Source organism: Hyla sarda, chromosome 6 (assembly GCF_029499605.1).
Source record: "Hyla sarda isolate aHylSar1 chromosome 6, aHylSar1.hap1, whole genome shotgun sequence".
NCBI lineage: Eukaryota > Metazoa > Chordata > Amphibia > Anura > Hylidae > Hyla > Hyla sarda.
In genome coordinates, this window is record NC_079194.1 from 37034692 (window position 1) to 37056307 (window position 21616).

Here is a 21616-nt window from a genome sequence, read left to right on the forward strand (position 1 = left end):
TCATTGTGCTGTCATCTCTGCCAGTCGAAAACCGTGTTGAAGTTACACGTTTCTAGCATGCAGTGTTAATACAGTTCTGGTGCATTTCATATTGTTTCACAAACACCTTCAGTACTCATTGTGATGTCATCTCTGCCAGTCAAGAAGCGTTTTGTAGTTACACATATCTAGCATGTAGTGGTAATACAGTTCTGGTGCATTTATGATTGTTCTGCGAACAACTTCAGTACTCATTGTGCTGTCATCTCTGCCACGCAACCATCTTGTTGACTCCACAGCCTTCAGGCAACTAATGGGGTGTGCGTAGCCCAGGTGGCACGTACCTAGTCGCTATTGTTTTGCAAAGAAAGCTGTCCCTGCTTTGCACAATCTTGTGGCGGAGAGGGTGGGCTACTCCATGAACTTGCCTTTGTGCAGAACAGTGCATGCCACGGTTGATATGTGGAGTAATAGCTATGGCCAGAGGCTGTCACATGTATTGGTCTACTATACGTAGTCAACTAATAAGCTTGTAATGTTTACTAACCCTATCTAATTGAAATTAATTTGCACGTATCATTGTGTTTGTTACTCATTTATGTTTATAACCTTGTAATCAATAAACCTACATATTTTTATAATACCTGTGCATTATTGCATATTGCAAAACTGCATCCTTAGCATCAATGTCATCCCGTAATAAAGAACTTGATATCTGAGGAAATAGTCGGACTCATGTTATGAATTGTATTAATTAGGTTTGTCCACAATTCACCAGGTCAAAATTTTGATAAATTTTGCTCATCTTAACCCCTTAAGGACCCAGCCCAAATATACCTTAAGGACCCGGCCATTTTTTGAACATCTGACCACTGTCACTTCAAGCATCAATAACTCTGGGATGCTTTTACCTCCCATTCTGATTCCGAGATTGTTTTTTTGTGACATATTCTACTTTATGTTAGTGGTAAAATTTTGTCGATACTTGTTTCATTTCTTGGTGAAAAATTCCAAAATTTGATGAAAAAATTTAAAATTTTGCATTTTTTTTTTACTTTGAAGCTCTCTGCTTATAGGGAAAATGGATATTCCAAATAAATTATACATTGATCCACATACACAATATGTCTACTTTATGTTTGCATCATAAAGTTGACATGTTTTTACTTTTGGAAGACATCAGAGGGCTAAAAGTTCAGCAGCAATTTTCCAATTTTTCACAAAATGTTCAAAATCTGAATTTTTCAGGGACCAGTTCAGTTTTGAAGTTGATTTGAAGGGCCTTCATATTAGAAATACCCCACAAATGACCCCATTATAAAAACTGCACCTCTCAAAGTATCCAAAATGACATTCAGTAAGTGTGTTAACCCTTTAGGTGTTTCACAGGAATAGCAGCAAAGTGAAGGAGAAAATTCAAAATCTTAATTTTTTATACTCGCATGTTCTTGTAGACCCAGCTTTTGAATTTTTACAAGTGGTTATACGATAAAAAGCCCCCTAAAATTTGTAACCCAATTTCTCTTGAGTAGGGAAATACCTCATATGTGTATGTCAAGTGTTCGGCGGGCGCAGTAGAGTGCTCAGAAAGTAAGGAGCAACAATGGAATTTTGGAGAATGAATTTTGCTGAAATGATTTTTGCAGGCATGTCGCATTTAGGAAGCACCTGTGGTGCCAGAACAGCAAAAAATACATAGTTACATAGTTAGTACGGTCGAAAAAAGACATATGTCCATCAAGTTCAACCAGGGAATTAAGGGGTAGGAGTGTGGCGCGATATTGGGGAAGGGATGGGATTTTATATTTCTTCATAAGCATTAATGTTATTTTTTTCCAGGAATGTACCCACATGGCATACCATATTGGAAACTACACCCCTTAAGGAACGTAACAAGGGGTACAGTGAGCCTTAACTACCCACAGGTGTTTGACGACTTTTTGTTAAAGTTGTATGTGTAAATGAAAAATAATTTTTTTTACTAAAATGCAGTTTCTTCCCTAAATTTTACATTTTTACAAGGGGTAATAGGAGAAAATGACCCCAAAAATTTGTAACCCCATTTCTTCTGAGTATGGAAATACCCCATGTCTGGACGTCAAGTGCTCTGCTGGTGCACTACAATGCTCAGAAGCGGAGGAGCGCCATTGAGCTTTTGGAAAGATAATTCGTTTGTAATGGTAGTTAGGGGCCATGTGCATTTACAAAGCCCCCCGTGGTGCCAGAACAGTGGACCCCCCCCCCCACATGTGACCCCATTTTCGAAACTACACCCCTCACAGAATTTAATAAGGGGTGCAATGAGTATTTACACCCCACTGGCGTTTGACAGATCTTTAGAACAGTGGGCTGTGCAAATGAAACATTGTATTTTTCATCTTCACGGACCATTGTTCCAAAAATCTGTCAGACACCTGTGGGGCATAAATGCTCACTGTACCCCTTATTACATTACGTGAGGGGTGTAGTTTCCAAAATGGGGTCACATGTGGCGGGGCATTGTTCTGGCACTATGGGGGCTTTGTAAACACACGTGGCCTTCAATTCCGGACACATTTTCTCTTCAAAATCCCAATGGCGCTCCTTCTCTTCTGAGCATTGTAGTGCACCCGCAGAGCCCTTTACATCCACATTTGGGGTATTTATATACTCAGAAGAAATGGGGTTACATATTTTGGATGGGCTTTTTTCCTATTTTCCCTTGTGAAAATGAAAAATTTTGGGTAACACCAACATTTTAGTGAAAAAAAAATTCTCTTTTTTCATTTTCCCATCCAACTTTAATGAAAATTCCTCAAACACCTGTGGGGTGTTAAGGCTCACTATACTCCTTGTCACGTTCCGTGAGGGGTGTAGTTTCCAAAATCGGATCACATGTGGGTATTTATTTTTTTGCGTTTATGTTAGAACTGCTGTAAAATCAGCCACCCCTGTGCACATCACCAATTTAGGCTTCAAATGTACATGGCGCTCTCTCACTCCTGAGCCTTGTTGTGCGCCCGCAGTGCATTTTACGCCCACATATGGGGTATTTCCGTACTCAGGAGAAATTGCATTACAAATTTTGGGGGTCTTTTTTTCCTTTTATTGCTTGTGAAAATAAAAAGTATGGGGCAACACCAGTATGTTAGTGTACATTTTTTTATTTGTTTACACTAACAGGCTGGTGTAGACCCTAACTTTTCCTTTTCATAAGGGGTAAAAGGAGAAAAAGCCCCCCAAAATTTTTACTGCAATTTCTCCCGAGTACGGGAATATCCCATATGTGGCACTTTCCTTGAAATACGACAGGGCTCCGATGTGAGAGTGCGCCATGCGCATTTGAGGACTAAATTAGGGATTGCATAGGGTTGGACATAGGGGTATTCTACGCCAGTGATTCCCAAACAGGGTGCCTCCAGCTGTTGCTAAATTCCCAGCATGCCTGGACAGTCAGTGGCTGTCCAGAAAGGCTGGGAGTGGTTGTTTTTCAACAGCTGGAGGCTCCATTTTGGAAGCACTGCCATACAATACGATTTTCATTTTTATTAGGGGGACAGTGTAAGGGGGTGTATATGTTTTGTTTTACCATTTATTTTGTGTTAGTGTAGTGTAGTGTTTTTAGGGTACATTCGCACTGGCCAGTTACGGTGAGTTTCCCGCTAGGAGTTTGCGCTGCGGCGAAAAATTAGCTGCAGCCCAAACTTGAAGCAGGAAACTTACTGTAAACCTGCCCGTGTGAATGTACCCTGTACATTCACATGGGGGGGCAAACCTCCAGCTGTTTCAAAACTACAACTCCCAGCATGCACTGACAGACCGTGCATGCTGGGAGTTGTACTTTTGCAACAGCTGGAGGCACACTGGTTGGAAAACCTTCAGTTAGGTTCTGTTACCTACTAACTCAGTATTTTCCTACCAGTGTGCCTCCAGCTGTTGCAAAACTACAACTCCCAGCATGTACTGATCACTGAAGGGCATGCTGGGAGATATAGTTATGGAACAGCTGGAGGTACGCAACTACAACTCCCAGCATGCTGAGACAGCTGTTTTGGCATGCTGGGATTTGCAGTTTTGCAGCATCTGGAGGGCTACAGTTTCTAGACCAGTGCACAGTGAACTACAAACTGTGGACCTCCAGATGTTGCAAAACTACAAATCCCAGCATGCCCAGACAGCAAACAGCTATGTGGGCATGCTAGGAGTTGTAGTTTTGCAAGATCTGGAGAGATATAGTTTAGAGACCACTGTATAATGGTCTTAAACTGTAGCCCTCCAGCTGTTGCAAAACTACATATTCCAGCATGCCCAAACAGCTGTCTGGGCATGCTGGGAGTTGTAGTTTTGCAACATCTGGAGGGCTACAGTGTAGAGACCACTTTACAGTGGTCTCAGACTGTAGCCCTCCAGATCAACTTACCGGCTTCCGTAGGATCCAGGGAGCCGTCCTCTTCTGACACACAAGGTCGCCGCCCGCCGATCACCGTCGCCCGCAGCCTCCGGATGGGTAAGTGATCTTAGGCGTTCGGTCCGGCAGGACGGGGAAAACTAAATTTAACCTCCCCCGCCCCCGATCTGCTATTGGTGGTTGCGTCTAGACCACCAATAGCAGGGATAGGAGGGGTGGCACCCCTGCCACCTCACTTCTATACCTTCAGGGGGATCGTGGGTGTCTTAGACAACCGCGATACCCCTTATATTTGGTATGACCCGGAATCGGCGCAAATCGCAAGTGTGAATACACTTGCGATTTGCGCCGATCGCCGACATGGGGTGGTCTTATGACCCCCCTGGGCATTTGCGCGGGGTGCCTGCTGATAGAAATTCCCACGGGCGTATGGATACGTCCTGGGTACTTAAGTACCAGAAAGCCAGGGCGTATCCATACGCCCTAGGTCCTTAAGGGGTTAAAGGGGTACTCCGCTGCCCTGTGTCGGAAGCTCCGCTCCCCAGCGTCCGGAAGTTTATTGTTCCGAACACTGTGTGCGGGCTTCCCCGTTCAGGGCTGCCCCTCGTGGCGTGATGGCCATCGGGCCCCCTTCCCATAGACTTTCGCTGAGGGGGTGGGCGTGACGTAACGAAAGGGGCGGTCGTGATGTCACGAGGGGCGGCCCTGAACACGGAAGCCCGCACACAGCGTTCGGAACAATGAACTTCCGGACGCTGGGGAGCGGAGCTTATGACACAGGGCAGCGGAGTACCCCTTTAACAATTTAAAATTTTTCATAATTAAAATTTTTTGATGACCACAATTTATCATTCATAATTGAGTTATCACCGCACAACAGGGCAATACATGTCTTTTACGGTCCACGGGGTAAACATCCAGAACTAAGCTCCATCACAACGAGGCCAGGGAATTGTAATGACACCTCCATGGTTGTGCCGATCAGATTCAACTGCTGACAACCCGCATATACTCCAGCTCCATGGGCATCTTGCACCCCACGGGGAGGAGCATAGCTTATTCTCCTCCTCCCCCCACCCTCCTTTCATCGCTGCAAGAAGATTGAAAGCCAGGGCTGCTGGCCAAATTCAAATACATTTCTTTGGATACCTGCTACCTCCAGCTAGGCCTGGGCTGCCTAGCTGGGGCAAAATTAAAATTTATTGTGTTTGCTTTTGCAAACACCCTGCTGCCAGCCAGGGCTTCTTGCCATATTAAAATAGTTTTTTTGGCAAACCTGCTACTTTCAGCCAGGCCTGGGCTGCCTGACTGGCTGGGTAACAATTCAAATAGATTTTAAAGGTTTCTTAACCTACTGCTGTTTGCAGGCTGCTATTACTTCCTCTAGTGACCCACTGTGACATGCTGAAGGTTGCTATTGCAACCTCCTTCCCACCCTCCAGCCAGCAAGGCCTGGGTCACCTGGCTGGCCAAATTCAAATTGATTTTAATGGTGTCTCAACCTGCTGCTTTATGCTGACTACTACAACTTCCTCCAGTAAGCCATTATGTCATGTTTTTCTGGTAGTTTCAGCCATGTCAACGCATACACAACCCATGCATGTCAGCATCATCAGTCCAGGAATCATACAATTGTATTTTTTGTATTTTTAGTTGTCTACTACTAGTTACATCAATCTACCATCACCCTACTTCCAGCCAGGCCTACACATACACAACCTATCATCTACTAAAAAAAAGGAAACATTTTTGGCATGCCTGGAAAGAGCCACTGCGTCTTCCTGTGCTTCCGTGTGCATATTAACACCAGCAGGCATCTACCGATAACCATGGATACTTTATGCCGCTTTATTTTAGTGTGAATAAGCCTAAAAAATGGCCGAGCTTTAATAGTTACCATGGATTACTGCATGTCCCCATAACTGTGCCTTAACCCCTTAAGGACCAAGCCCATTTTAACCTTAAGGGCCAGGTCAATTTTATTTTTGCATTTTCGTTTTTTCCTCCTCGCCTTCTAAAATCCATAACTCCTTTATATTTCTATCTACAGACCCATATAAGGGCTTGTTTTTTTGCGTGACCAATTGTACTTTGTAATGAAACCTCTCATTTTACCGTAAAATGTAGGACGAACCCCAAAAAAGGGTTTTGTTTTCACACTATACACTTTACGGTAAACCTGACATGTGTCCTTTATTCTGTGGATCAATACGATTAAAATGATATTCATGGTTAGATACTTTTATATTTTTGTACCGCTTAAAGAAGATCTAAAACCAGTCTAAAATCAGTAATCTAAAATCACCCTATCTAAAATCACCCTATTTTGACAACCTATAACTTTTTCATTTTTTCATATATTGGGCGGTATGAGGGCTAATTTTTTGCGCCGTCATCTGTACTTTTTATCGATACCACATTTGCATACATAAAACTTTTAGATAATTTTTTATTAATTTTTTTTTATAAAATGTGACAAAAAAGCTGCATTTTTTTTACTTGTTTTTATTTTTTACCTTTACGCCATTCGTCATACGGGATGATTAACATTATATTTTGATGGCACGTACATTTACGCACGCGATTCCAAATATGTTTATTTAAAAAAATTACGCTTTTTGGGGGTAAAATGGGAAAAACGGACAATTATCATTTTTTGGGGGGAGGGGATTTTTCTTACTTTTTTTTACTTTTTCTTTTTACATTTTTCAACTTTTATTTTACACTTTTTATGTCCCCATTGGGGACTATCTATAGCAATCCTTTGATTGCTAATACTGTTCAGTGCTATGTATAGGACACAGCACTGATCGTTATAATCGGTCATCTTCTGCTCTGGTCTGCTCGATCTCAGACCAGAGCAGAAGACCCCAGGAGACGGCTGGAGCAAGGTGAGGGGACCTCCGGCTGCCATTCTGGATGATCGGATTGCCACGGCAGCGCTGCGGGCGATCCGATCATCCATTCAAAGTGCCGCACTGCTGCAGATGCCGGGATCTGTATTGATCACGGCATCCTGGGGGTTAATGGCGGACATCCGCATGATCGCGGATGTCGGCCATTACCAGCGTGTCCCTGGCTGCTACTAGCAGCCGGAACCTGTCGTGTATGACGCGAGCATTGGTGGTCATACAAAGGACGTAAATGTATATCCTGGTGCGGGAAGTCCCGTCAAACATGTTTAGGGGCTTATTTCATTGCTGGTTCGAACCAAGCCGAGCCGAACTCTTGATTTCTGAAAAGTTTGGCGAGTCCCGCGAACTGAACTTTTCAAAAGTTTGCTGAACTCTAATGTTAACCATTTTATTGCCTGCAGAAGTACCCACTCTGTGCATAGCAATATCTGTCATTGTGGGCCTTATTATGTGGGTAAGACAAAGAGACATTTTTTAAAACATATACAAGAACACTTGCATTCATTGGGTACAGGTACTTAAGTCCCTCTGACTTGAAATTTGCTAGGCTTTATAGAATCTTGGGTGCTCGCGGGTCACAAAACTTGTTTGCTCCAGTAAGAGGCCAAATGGATCATCTGGCTTAATGCCGTGTGCCCTTTGGGGTTAAATGAGCAAAAACGATCTAAGCCAGTTTCTGAGTACTCTAAGCCAGAGTCCAACACCTCATCCTTATTGTAAAATATCTGTTTTTAACAGTATTTCAGTATTGATTGTATATAGGTTGCTATAGTTTTTTCTTCACTTACCTTTATATAAGCTTGATTTGAATGGGGTGACGCTAAAGGGCCGTAAAAAGCAGTATTGTGACCTGAAATGCCTCGTCCACATCTGTGCCAACACTCTTCCCGGCCTACTAGCCAAAGTTTGTTTGCTGCCTGTCTACATAAAGCTGCAATAAAGCATATTATTGACACACTGATCGGTGAGTGCTACATCCTTTCTTTCTTTTGAATGTCATATGAATTGACTATTCTTGTGTTGAATGTTTAGCACCCCATTATAGCATGATTTTCGGCTAGTGCTTACTCTCCTGTATGGACGAAGGAATTGCATACCTCCTGTGCTGATATGATTTTTCTTTGTTGTGTTTATTGAGAAACAAATAATTGCATATAAATGCAAATTGGTTCATAACCTTTACCTTCACAGTGAGGACATTCATTGTCCAACCATCTGAAACTTAAAGTTTGTTGTTCAAGTTTGTTGTTCACTCTTACTGTAAATGGATGGGAAACTTAATAGTCAGAGCTGGCCCTACAATGGGTCCTGCTGGGTCCATTGGACCCAGGCGGCACCTTCCCAGGGGCGCTTCGAGAAGATTTTTGACCCCTTCACAACCCATGACAGACCTTGAGCCTTCTCCATACCCAGCGGCCCCCAGCTGATTCAGTAGCTGGGGTCCACCACTAATAGCTATTAACCCTTTTGATCGCTGCTATTGCCACTGTGAAAGCTGACAGCGGCATCTAAAGGGAGCTTTAAAACATCTCTGGGGGTCTAGTGGTGTGGATTGCCCCACGCAGCATGATCACGAGGGGGAGATCCACTGTAGAAATAGCCGAGGGCTTACCTCTCTTCCTCTGCTATCCATGGCTCTTTATTTGATAGTACCTGGCTCTACCAAATGATCGCAGATCACACAGATCAATTAAGTTCTATGGAACTTCATTGATCTGTACAAGGAATCTAATGAGTCCTCCTGAAAAGTCCCCTAGGGGACCAATAAAGTGTAAAATAAAGAAATAAAAAAAAGGTAATAAAGTGCAAATAAACACATTAACCCCTTCCACATTAAAAGTTCAAATCACATCCATTTCCCATATGTTAACATAATAAAAATAAACATATTAGATATTGTTGCATGTGTAATTGTCCAAACGATTAAAATATAACATTAATCCTGTACAGTAAATGGCGTGAAAGTAAAAAAATACAAATCCCAGAAGCGTTTCACTTTTGGACCCAGGCAGCACAATGGAGGGGGATTGTTATTTTAGACACCAATAAATTATTAGACCCACAGACAAGGGAGGGGGAATTGTTATTTTAAACACAAATAAATATAATGAAGAATGTGCAAAACAATTAAGTGACTCAAACACGTATACACAATTACAAGGTAGCTAGTACTACCATAAACATTTTTAGGTAATGTCCCAGCAGCATGAGGAGAACATATAGTGGCTGAATGACACAGCCTAGAGGTGGCGACAGCATGAGGAGACCATATAGTTGCTGAATGACACAGCGTGGAGGTGTTGGCAGTATGAGGAGACAATATAGTGGCTGAATGAAACAGTGTGGAGGTGTTGTTAGCATGAGACCACCATATAGGGGCTGAATGACACAGCCTGGAGCTGGCGCAGCATGTGGAGACAATAGGGCTTTACAATCCCTAAGATTAAAAGATTAATTTTAAAATTTAAATTAACAATTATTTATTGCTACCATAAAATGTTTTAGGTGATGTCCCAACAGCATGAGGAGACCATATAGTGGCTGAATGACACAGCCTGGAGGTGGCTGAAGCATGAGGAGACCATATAGTGGCTGAGCGACACAGCGGGGAGGTGCCGGCAGCATGAGGAGACCATATAGTGGCTGAATGGCACAGCCTGGAGTTGGCAGAAGCATGAGGAGACCATTTAGTGGCTGAATGGCACAGCCTGGAGTTGTCTGTGTAATGGAGCTGGATATGGATCCTCTAACCTGTGCGGCTGATGACTCGGACCGTATCGGGGAGCGGAGTCTAAGGTGTCACTGGTCTTCACCAGAGCCCACCGCAAGGCAGGATGGGCTTGCTGCGGCAGGCGACAACCAGGTCCCTACCCCTGACATGGCTCGACCACACAAGTAGCTGGGCAAGGCGAAGTACCAGAGGATAAGGCAGTAGTGTAGTCAAACGTAGCGGGAAGGTCAAGGCAGGCGGCAAAAGTATGGAGTCAAATAACGTAGCGGGAAGGTCTGGATAAACGAGTAAGGCAAACAGGCAATAAGGACTGCTTAATCTCAGGCTTGGGGCACTGAAGATCCGGCAGGGAAGTGTGGGAGGTGCAGGGACTTATAATGGGGTGTCAGGTGCAAACACTAATTATGGGTGCACTGGCCATTTAAATTTCAGAGGTCCGGCACGTGCGCGCGTCCCCGTCCCCTAGGGCAGGTGCACGTGCCAGAGCTTTGAAATTTAAAGGGCCAGTGCGCCCATAATTAGTGCCGGAGCTGAGACAGAGAAGCAGCAGGGCGGGGTGAGTGATGGGCTGGGATTCTCATGCAGGCTCATCCCGCGATGCAAATCCAAGCCCCGCTGGCAGACGAGGACCCCTGGACACTGCACTAACGGCTGGAGCTTGCGGCCGGAACACAGTGCGTGACAGGCTAAAGCATGAGAAGACCATATAGTGTCTGAATGGCACAACCTGGAGTTGGCAGCAGCATGAGGAGACCAAATAGTGGCTGAATGACACAGCCTGGAGGTTGCGGAAGCAGGAGGAGACCATATAGTGGCTGAACAGCACAGCCTGGAGTTGGTGGCAGATGGGGAGACCATATAGTGGCTGAATGAGACAGCCTGGAGGTGGCAGCAGCAGCATCAGGAGTCATGAAAGTGACCCGGTGACAGAGTGGTGCAGTGAGTGGCAAGACCAGTACCCGGTGACGAAAATGGGTGAAAAATTGGCTGATGTGGAGGAATGTTTGTGACTGGGTAGCAGCACCTTAAATCTGTTTGGCACAATCCATATTTGTGAACTGTTGGTATGGCACCATGGACAATCTACTCTGATGCATCAGGCATTGGTGGTTGGAAATCCTGGCTGATCCATGCCTGATTCATCTTCACAAAGGTCAGTCTCTCCACATTTTTTCGTGGACAGACGAGTTCTCCTTGGGGTGACTATGGGACATGGTAGAGGATGAGAAGATGGAGTTGCACACTGTCGCAGGACCAACGGCCTGAGAGCATGGAGGCGGATGTGGCGTGACCTGTCCAAGTTGCTGTTGTGGCTGTGCAAGAACCACATTCACCCTGTGGGTTGTAAAGGACATGTATTGTCCCTGACCATAGTTACAGCTCCACACGTCGGCGCTGCTGTGCACTTTGATACACTTTGGCAGAGTGCGGTGGTGGGTGTTAATACCAGTACCCGGTGACAAAGGTGGGTGAAAGAAGGAAAACTTGGCATCAGATGTGTGGCATCAGGCGGGTGGCAGGATCAGAATAGTAGCAGGTACTAGACAGGTAGGCAGAAGAAAATGGTATTTTTTTGTCAAAGTGTTGGTGTGCAAAAGTAAGTATTGCGGATATGCATTACGTAAAATTTAACTTTTCTTAGGATAAAATACATGGACCCCAAATTTTTCTGAAATCTAACAATAGGAAAGGTGTGCAAAAACACTATGTGCCACCTACACCACCAAGTATTGATGTGATGCAAAGACCACTAAAAGGTGGAAGGGAACAACGTATGGTCCATTGTAACAGGTGGGGGTAAAAACTTCCCCTGTAAGGCTCTACTCTCGCATTATTAATTCCCTTATTGGCAAGTGTTACTCGTCCCTAAAAGGGCGGCCCCACACAGGAACCTCTGCCTATTTCCACCTAAAAACACTGCCATTTCCCATGGTTTTTAGTTGAAAACAGGGAGAGCTTCCTGTGTGGGGCCGCCTTTTTTAGGACGAGAAACACTTACCAAGAAGGGAATTAATAGTGCGAGAGTAGGGCCTTACAGGGGAACTTTTTACCTCCACCTGTTTACAATTGACCATACATTGTTCTCTTCCACCTTTTAGAGGTCTTTGCTTTGCATCAATACTTGGGGGTGTAGGTGGCACATGGTGTTTTTTGCACACCTTTCCTTTTGTTAGATTTAAAAAAAAAATTGGGTCCATACATTTTATCCTCCGAAAAGTTAAGTTTTAGCTAATGCATATCCTCAATTCTTACTTGTGGTCTAATGCAGAGGAATTTCTGTGGTAGCACAATGAGAGAGTCTGGAGGTGGTAGCATCAGCATGAGGAGACCATATGGTGGCACAATTACAGAGCCTAGAGGGGGCAGCATCAGCATGAGGAGACCATAGAGCAGCACAATGAGAAAGCCTGGAGGTGGCAGCATCAGCATGAGGAGACCATATTGGGGCACAATGACAGAGCCTGGAGGTGGTAGCTTCAGCATGAGGGGACTATAGAGCAGCATAATGAGAGAGCCTGGAGGTGGCAGCTTCAGAATGAGGAGACCATATGGAGGCACAATGACAGCTGGAGGTGGCAGCAGCAGCATGAGGGCCATGCCAACTGAGGGTTGAGACTGAGGAATCCACCAATTGTTGACTGGAAGTGTCGGATGTCACTTCGCATAAAGTGGTACCAAGTGAACCGATCAATCCCAGCTGCTGGGTTGCTGGTCGAGACTAGTGATGTCACGAACATAACATTTTCGGTTCGCGAACCTCGAACGCAAACTTCCGCAAAAGTTTGCGAACCGGGCGAACCGCCATTGACTTCAATGGGCAGGCGAATTTTAAAACCCACAGGGACTCTTTCTGGCCACAATAGCGAATTAAAAGTTGTTTCAAAGGGACTAACACCTGAAGTGTGGCGTGCCGGAGTGGGATCCATGGCAAAACTCCCGTGGAAAATTACATAGTTGATGCAGAGTCTGGTTTTAATCCATAAAGGGCATAAATCACCTATTATTCCTAAATGGTTTGGAATAACGTGCTTTAGCCCCCTTTAGACATCACATAGTCAGATTCCCCCCTTTAGACAGCACATAGATTCCCCCATATTAGGCATCACATAGTTATATTCCCCCATGTTAGTCAGCACATAAGATTCCCCCATAGTAGGCAGCACATAGCTAGCGCCCCCTTTGAGGCAGCACATAGTGGGATTTGAACCCAAGGCCCCAGCACTGCAAGGCAGCAGTGCTAACCTCTGAGCCACCATGCTACCCTTAGCATACATGTAATATCCATGGTTGCTAAAATGGACAGAGATGTCAGCAGAGAGTACCAGAAAAATTAGGCATGTACACATTCCTGAAAAATTGGGTATTGTTGCAGCCTCTTCTTTAACAGCGGCCAGAAAAATTGCAGCACCATAACAAGTGCAGCAGCAGAGGCCAGAAAAATTAGGCATGTACACCTGGCTGGAAAATTTGGTATTCTCGCAGCCGCTGCTGTAGCAGCGGCCAGAAAAATTTCTGTTTGTTTCGCCAGGCAGAAAGTGCCCTAAAACATTGCGGCTTAAACCCTAGTTGGTGGCGGATAAGTCACGCAAGTCATCCGGCATTCAAAGTTCAAATACAGCAGCGTGTGGACCATTTTTAGCCCAAGGCAGCTCATCTGATCAGGCCTTGTTCAGTCAAATGTATCGCCCAGTGTCAGTCCCTTCGGGATCCATCCCTCATTCATCTTAAGAAAGGTGAGGTAATCCAGACTTTTTTGACCAAGGCTACTCCTCTTCTCAGTGACAATACCTTCTGCTGCAGTGAAGGTCCTTTCTGACAGGACACTGGAAGCGGGACAGGCCAGAAGTTCGATCGCAAATTGGGATAGCTCAGGCCACAGGTCAAGCCGGCACACCCAGTAGTCAAGGGGTTCATCGCTCCTCAGAGTGTCGATATCTGCGGTTAAGGCCAGGTAGTCTGCTACCTGTCGGTCAAGTCGTTCTCTGAGGGTGGACCCCGAAGGGCTGTGGCGATGCGTAGGACTTAAAAAGCTCTGCATGTCCTCCATCAACAGCATGTCTGTACAGCATCCTGTCCTTGCCGGTGTGTACGTGGGAGGAGGAGGAGGATTACTTTCCCCTCTTCCCCTGTTAGATCCCTGTTGTGCTGTGACATGACCCTTATATGCTGTATACAGCATACTTCTTAATTTATTTTGGACCTGCTGAATCCTTTCCTCCTTGCTGTAATGTGGTAACATGTCAGGCACTTTATGTTTATACCGGGGGTCTAGTAGTGTGGACACCCAGTACAGGTCATTTTCCTTCATCCTTTTTATACGAGGGTCCCTCAACAGGCACGACAGCATGAAAAACCCCATTTGCACAAGGACGGATGCCGAGCTACTCATGTCCCGTTCCTCGTCCTCAGTTATGTCAGGGAAGATATAATCTTCTTCCCCCCAGCCATGTACAACACCACGGGAACCAGATAGGTGACAAGGAGCACCCTGGGATGCCTGCTGTGGTTGGTCTTCCTCCTCCTCTTCAAAGCTACATTCCTCCTCTGACTCCTCTTCCTCACAATCCTCTTCCAGCATTGCCGCAGGTCCAGCAATCGATGCTGATAAGGCTGTTTCTGGTGGTGATGGTGTCCACAACTCTTCCTTTTCATGCTCATCTACTGCCTGATCCAGCACTCTTCGCAGGGCACGCTCCAGGAAGAAAACAAACAGTATGATGTCGCTGATGGTGCCTTCGGTGCGACTGACCAGGTTTGTCACCTCCTCAAAAGGACGCATGAGCCTACAGGCATTGCACATGAGCCTCCAGTAACGTGGCAAAAAAATTCCCAGCTCCGCAGATGATGTCCTAGCACCCCGGTCATACAAATATTCATTGACGGCTTTTTCTTGTTGGAGCAGGCGGTCAAACATTAGGAGTGTTGAATTCCAACGTGTCGGGCTGTGGCAAATCAAGCGCCTCACTGGCATGTTGTTTCGCCGCTGGATATCTGACAAGTGCGCCATGGCTGTGTAGGAATGCCTGAAATTGCCACACACCTTCCTGGACTGCTTCAGGACATCCTGTAAGCCTGGGTACTTGAGCACAAAGCGTTGTACAATCAGATTACACATATGTGCCATGCACAGCACATGTGTCAACTTGCCCAACCTCAATGCCGCCAACAAATTTGTTCCGTTGTCACAAACCACCTTGCCGATCTCCAGTTGGTGCGGAGTCAGCCACTGGTCCATCTGTGCGTTCAGGGCCGACAGGAGCTCTGGTGCGGTGTGACTCTCCGCTTTGAGGCAAGTCAACCCCAAGATGGCGTGACACTGCCGTATCCGGGATGTGGAATAGCACCTGGGGAGCTGGGGGGGTGCCGGTGATGTGGAGCAAGACGCAGCAGTGGAACAGTACTCGGCCGAGGATGTTATGGAAGAGGATGGAGTAGGAGGAGTAGAGGAGGTGGCAGCAGGCCTGTCTGCAAGTCGTGGCGCTGTCACCAACTCCTCTGCAGAGCCATGCATTCCATGCTTGGCAGCCGTCACCAGGTTTACCGAATGCGCAGTGTAGGTGATATACCTGCCCTGACCATGCTTTGCAGACCAGGTATCAGTGGTCAGATGGACCCTTGCCCCTACACTGTGTGCCAGACATGCCATAATTTCCTTTTGCACAATGGAGTAAAGGTTGGGGATTGCCTTTTGTGCAAAAAAAATTTGTCCGGGTACCTTCCACTGCGGTGTCCCAATGGCTACACATTTTTTAAAGGCCTCAGACTCCACCAGCTTGTATGGTAAAAGCTGGTGGTCTAGCAGTCACGACAAGCAATCTGTCAGACACCGGGCTAGGGGGTGACTTTGAGACATTGTCTTCTTGCGCTCAAACATCTCCTTGACAGACACCTGACTGTGGGCAATTAAGCAGGAACTGCTCAAGGCGAGAGACGGAGAGGCGGATGGTTGAGAGGGTGCAAGGAGGATGGCGGCTTTGACTTTGTGTGTTGCTTGTACTGACGTGTTGATCCCATAGGCGTTTGTGATGTGACATCATGTGCCTTCGCAAAGCAGTTGTGCCTAGGTGGGTGTTGGACTTCCCATGACTCAGTTTCTTCTGGCACAGGTTGCAAATTGCCATGCTGTTGTCAGAGGCAGACACACAAAAGAAATGCCACACTGCTGAGCTCTGCGATGACGGCATTCTGGTGGTGGCAACAGCATGCGTTGATTGGTGTCCCGTCTGGCTGACCCCGGATGCCGATGCATGTTGTCTGACTGTGCCAATAGCTCCTTGCGACGACCTCCCCCTGCTTCCAACTCGTTTCCTCCTCCTCTCTGTCTCCCCATCTGAACTTTCCCCCTCTTCTTCTCTTCTAGCGGGCACCCACGTGGCATCCACGGACACATCGTCATCATTAACACCTTCACCGCTATCTGACACTTCAAGAAAGGAAGCAGCAGCGGGTACAACATCATCATCACACCGTACGTCCATGTGTGTAATGCTGCCTGACTGAGACATATCCCTGTTAACTACATCCTCTGGCAATAATGGTTGCGCATCACTCATGTCTTCAAACTGATGTGTAAATAACTCCTCTGACGGATCAAGTAAAGCTGCTGTGGTGCTAGCGTTGGTGGTGGCGGCGGCAGGCGGGCAAGTGGCAGCATGAGAGGTGCCCGAAGCTAAGCTAGAGGAGGAGGACGGTGCGTCAAGGTTCCGAGCTGTAGTAGATTCGGTGTCTTGTGATAGCCAGTCAACTAAGTCCTCAGAACTTTGGGGGTTCAGGGTACGTGGCCTCTGAACACTGGCCATTCTAGGGCCAAAGGGAATCCCAGCACCACAACGGCCCCTGCGGGGTGGCCTTCCTCTGCCTGTCATTTTTTGGGTTAAATTTGCACAAGTGGCACACCAAATGGGATTTTCACTAGCCTGCAGCATGCTGAATGAGGGTAAAATGGCATCCGTGCAAGAGGTAGGAGGGTCTGGAAGGGAGGGTGTGCTGCTGATTGGCTGTAATGTGTCTGCTGACTCTGACTCACAGGGTCAAAGTTTACTGCAATGTTAAAGTATAGGGGGCGGATCGAACTTCGCATATGTTCGCCCGGCAATACGAACGCGAACATGCTAAATTCGCCGGGGACTGTTCGCCGGCGAACAATTCGCAACATCTCTAGTCGAGACACGACCGCTAGCTGACACTGGGAGCTCAGTACCTGAACTTGGGACAACTGACATGGAAAAGGACTTAGTTAACAGTAAATTTAGCTGTAGTGACCAGTGTCGGGCAGCTGCTGCCAAGGCAAATACAATCATGGGGGCATCAATAGGGGCATAGATGCCCACAACAAGGAAATAATTCTACCGCTGTAAAAATCACTAGTCAGACCACACATAGAATACTGTGTACAGTACTGGGCACCAGTGTACAAGAAAGTTATAGTGGAGCTGGAGAGGGGTCAAAGACGGGCAATCAGAGTAATACGGGGAATGGGAGGACTACAGTACCCAGAAAGATTATCAGAATTAGGGTTATTTAGTTTAGAAAAAAGAAGGCTTAGGGGCATCCTAATAACTATGTATAAATATATCAGGGGACAGTACAGAGATCTCTCCCATGATCTATTTATACCCAGGACTGTATCTATAACAAGGGGGCATCCTCTACGTCTAGAGGAAAGAAGATTTCTACACCAGCACAGACGGGGGTTCTTTACTGTAAGAGCAGTGAGACTGTGGAACTCTCTCATGGAAAAGGTGGTCGTGGTTAGTGTTGAGCGGCATAGGCCATATTCGAATTCGCGAATATTCGCGAATATATGGACGAATATTCGTCATATATTCGCGAATATTCGCATATTCGTAATATTCTCGTTTTACTTTCGCATATGCGAAAAGTCGCGTATGCGAAAATTAACATATGCAAAAATTTACATATACAAAATTAACATACGCGAAAATTCGCATATGCGAAAATGTGCATATGCTAATTTTCGCATGCCAATCTCACACAGTAGTATTAGAGCCTTCTTTACATCACACAAGCTGGAAGCAGAGAGGGATGATCACTGTGATGTGTACTGTGAAAAAAAAACAAAAAAAATACGAATATTCGTAATTATGAATTTTTAGCGCTATATTCGCGAAATTCGCGAATTCGTGAATATGCGATATTCGCGAATAATATTCGAATTGCGAATATTCGCGAGCAACACTAGTCATGGTGAACTCGATAAAAAAGTTCCAAAGGGGTCTGAATGCATTTTCAGAGAGTAATAACATTACAGGTTATAGATAATAGATTTATAGGGACAGAACGTTGATCCAGGGATTTATTCTGGTGCCATATTTGGAGTCGGGAAGGAATTTTTACCTCTAGTACGAAGGTTTTTTTTTGCCTTCCTCTGGATCAACTCAGTTTGGACTCATTAGGGATATAGGTTGAACTTTGGACTCTGGTCTTTGAACTCTGTTACCAGTTGTTTCTTATGGAAGCCAAAGAACTTGTTCCACAGTGTATGAATGCATGTTAAAGTTTATTTAGAAGTGAGATTACAAGTAACAGAGATTTTAGAGAGATAAAGGAGCAAGAAATAAAATAAGGTTCTGTTCACACTGAAGATTTCCTTCTGGACAAATCCTGGACATAGATTCTCAGGGCAGCAGGCGCTCCCGTTGCTAGCACAGTGCAGACCTGCTCTGTCACCATTGACAGCTATGTAGCACCCACAGAATTCCTGCAAAAGAATGAACATGTTCATTCTTTGTAGCAGAAATTCTGTAGCCTAGCTTTCACAACGGAAATTCATCTGCACAATTTCCACAGCAGAAATTCCATTGTAGAATTATTGACAGCAACGGGAGGCTCCTGTAAAGTGAATTCCACACTTGGAAATTCCAGGCAAAAATTCTTAGTGTGAACGGGCCCAAAGGCATGCACACTGAGTTTTTTTCCGTATGGGACAGTCACAAAACCTCGACCTTTTAAGGACGATTTCTGGCTGTCTGCCATTAGGGAAGTCTCCTTACAATTTATGTAGCACATTAACAATTTTGCATGAATAACATATAATCAGCTTTGCATGCATTATCTTGTCTAAAGCAATAAGTCTACCTAGAAAATATCAGCATGGAACCATCACAAACCTTCACCAGTTCCAGGGTACATCATTGGACAAAACAACTAAATTTAGTCTGGAACATCTAGTAAGGTTTATGTGATAAACTCAATATACCAGGAGAGCATATTAATCCCCCGACCTATGATGGCCCCGACATACGATCATTTTAACATACGATGGTCTATCAGAGGCCATCGCATGTTGAAGGCAGCATCAACATACAATGCTTTTGTATGTCGGGGCCATCGCATAAACGTCTATCCGGCAGCACAGACTGCTTCAGCTGCTGCCGGTTAAAGGTTTAATGTGCCCTGTGTGGTCCGGTGAGTGTCACTCATCTGTCCCGACGTTCCGGACCGTCCGCTTCGGGCTCCGCTGCATGGCCGTCGCTCTCCTTCATTGTCATCACGTCGCGGCGCACGCTGTCCCATCATCCAATAGGAGCGGCATGCGCAGAGACGAAATGACAGCGATGGAGAGCGACAATCCAGGACAGTGGTGATGGTCCGGAGTGGCGGGGACACCCCTGGGACGTGATGGCGGCGATGGAGAGCGACAATCCAGGGCAGTGGTGATGGTCCGGAGCGGCGGGGACACCCCTGGGACGTGATGGAGGCAATGGAGAGCGACGATCCAGGGCAGCGGTGACGGTCCGGAGCGGCGGGGAAACATGAGTAGAACTTTCTATATTATTATTGCACGGATCCCTCAACATACGATGGATTCAAGTAACGATGGTTCATTTGGAACAAATTACCATCGTATGTTGAGGGATCACTGTACAATATATTAGATGTATGCAGATATATTATACTGTATGATTAGCAAAAGCAATATTGATAATTTTTTCTATCATTACAATAGTAATATATTTAGAACTATATGTGAATAACATTGGTTTTTCCTAATTTGTAATTGTAGTCATCTCTTTTATGTATTTTTCTGGTTTGCTGATGTGTCACGGGCCGTCAGGCTCTCATTGAGGTTTACTCTGTAAAAGAAAAAACAAGAGAAGAATACAAAAAATTAACTGCAGTGTATCTGGTTGTATTAACACACAATGCTGGGAACAATTCAACATTGTCACCTAATAATTTAAATATTATGATCCTGATTTATCCAAATGTGTGAGGAAAAAAAACTTTTGACGTTTTCCATAACAACCAATCACAGCTCAGCTTTTATTTTACCAGAGCTCATTAAAGGGGTTCTCCGTTGCTCAGCGTTTGGAACAAACTGTTCCGATTGCTGGAGCCGGCGCCGGGAGCTCGTGACGTCATAGCCACGCCCCATCATGACATCAGGCCCCACCCCCTCAATGCAAGTCTATGGGAGGGGGTGTGACGGCCGTCACACCCCCTCCCATAGACTTGCATTTAGGGGGCGAAATGTGACGTCATGAGGGGGCGGGGCTATGAAGTCACGAGCTCCCGGCGCCGACTCCAGCATTCGAAACAGTTTGTTTCAAATGCTGAGCAGCGGAGAACCCCTTTAATGTCTGATGTTTGATAAATGTTGTATTGTTCATGTCCAAAACATGTTGTACAAATAAATATACCTAATCCCTCATTGTTTCATGAAGTCAGAGCACTGATATATTTGTATATGTTATATATTGTACACTTTTAAACTGTCAGTATGACCTCTGAGTCACTGGGGATGGGGCAGAGACAGAGATATCCGGGGACATTTATCATCGTTGCTTTGGTAAGCGAGTTCTGTAGTTATTTTTTTCTTGCTTTGGTTTTGCCTATGTATGACATATTTATTATACTATCACAGGGGGTTGATAAATTTGGCTTACATAAGCAAAAACAAATAAATAACTTCAGAGCACCACTGGGAAACACCACCTACTTTTTTCCCTAAATTTTCTTAACTATTTTTTTTTCTTCTCATTTCAGATCCGTGTATGCAGAGGACTTCTTTGTCTTCAGTGGATTACAATGACCAGTGATGCCCCTCACATATAATGCCCCCATCATGCGCCCCTCACATATAATGCCCCCATCATGCACCCCTCACATATAATGAGCCCCCCATCATCCACCAGCAACACCCCCCCATTCCCCCTACCCCCTTATGGTAATATTATGAGCTGACGGATGATGGGTTGCTACTGCTGATGGGTAGTGTTGCTCGCGAATATTCGCAATGTGAATTTTATTCGCGAATATCGCATATTTGCCAATTCGCGAATATTCGCAAATATAGCACTATATATTCGCAATTCCGAATATTAGTTTTTGTTTTTTTCACAGTACACATCACAGTGATCACCCCTTTCTGCTTCCAGCTTGTGTGATGTAAAGAAGGGTCTAATACTACTGTGTGAGACTGGCGTACGAATTTTTGCATATGCGGAAATTTGCATATGCTAATTTTCGCATATGCTAATTTTCTCATATGTGAATTTTCGCATATGCTAATTTTCACATATGCCAAAATAAACGCGAATATTACGAATATAGCGAATATATGACGAATATTCGTCCATA

General features: G+C 45.3%; 1 protein-coding gene across 5 annotated transcripts in view; it reads right to left on the minus strand.

Moving 5' to 3' along the window:
* Positions 1–18531: 18531 nt before the first annotated feature.
* LOC130275486 (coagulation factor XIII B chain-like) overlaps positions 18532–21616 on the minus strand; it is an 89483-nt gene continuing 86398 nt past the window's right edge. For all 5 annotated transcript variants that reach the window (XM_056523530.1, XM_056523531.1, XM_056523528.1 and 2 more), the window contains one exon: positions 18532–20109. In XM_056523530.1, the coding sequence (XP_056379505.1) occupies positions 20105–20109 (5 nt within the window). In that variant the 3' untranslated portion in view covers positions 18532–20104. The remainder of the gene's footprint in view (positions 20110–21616) is intronic.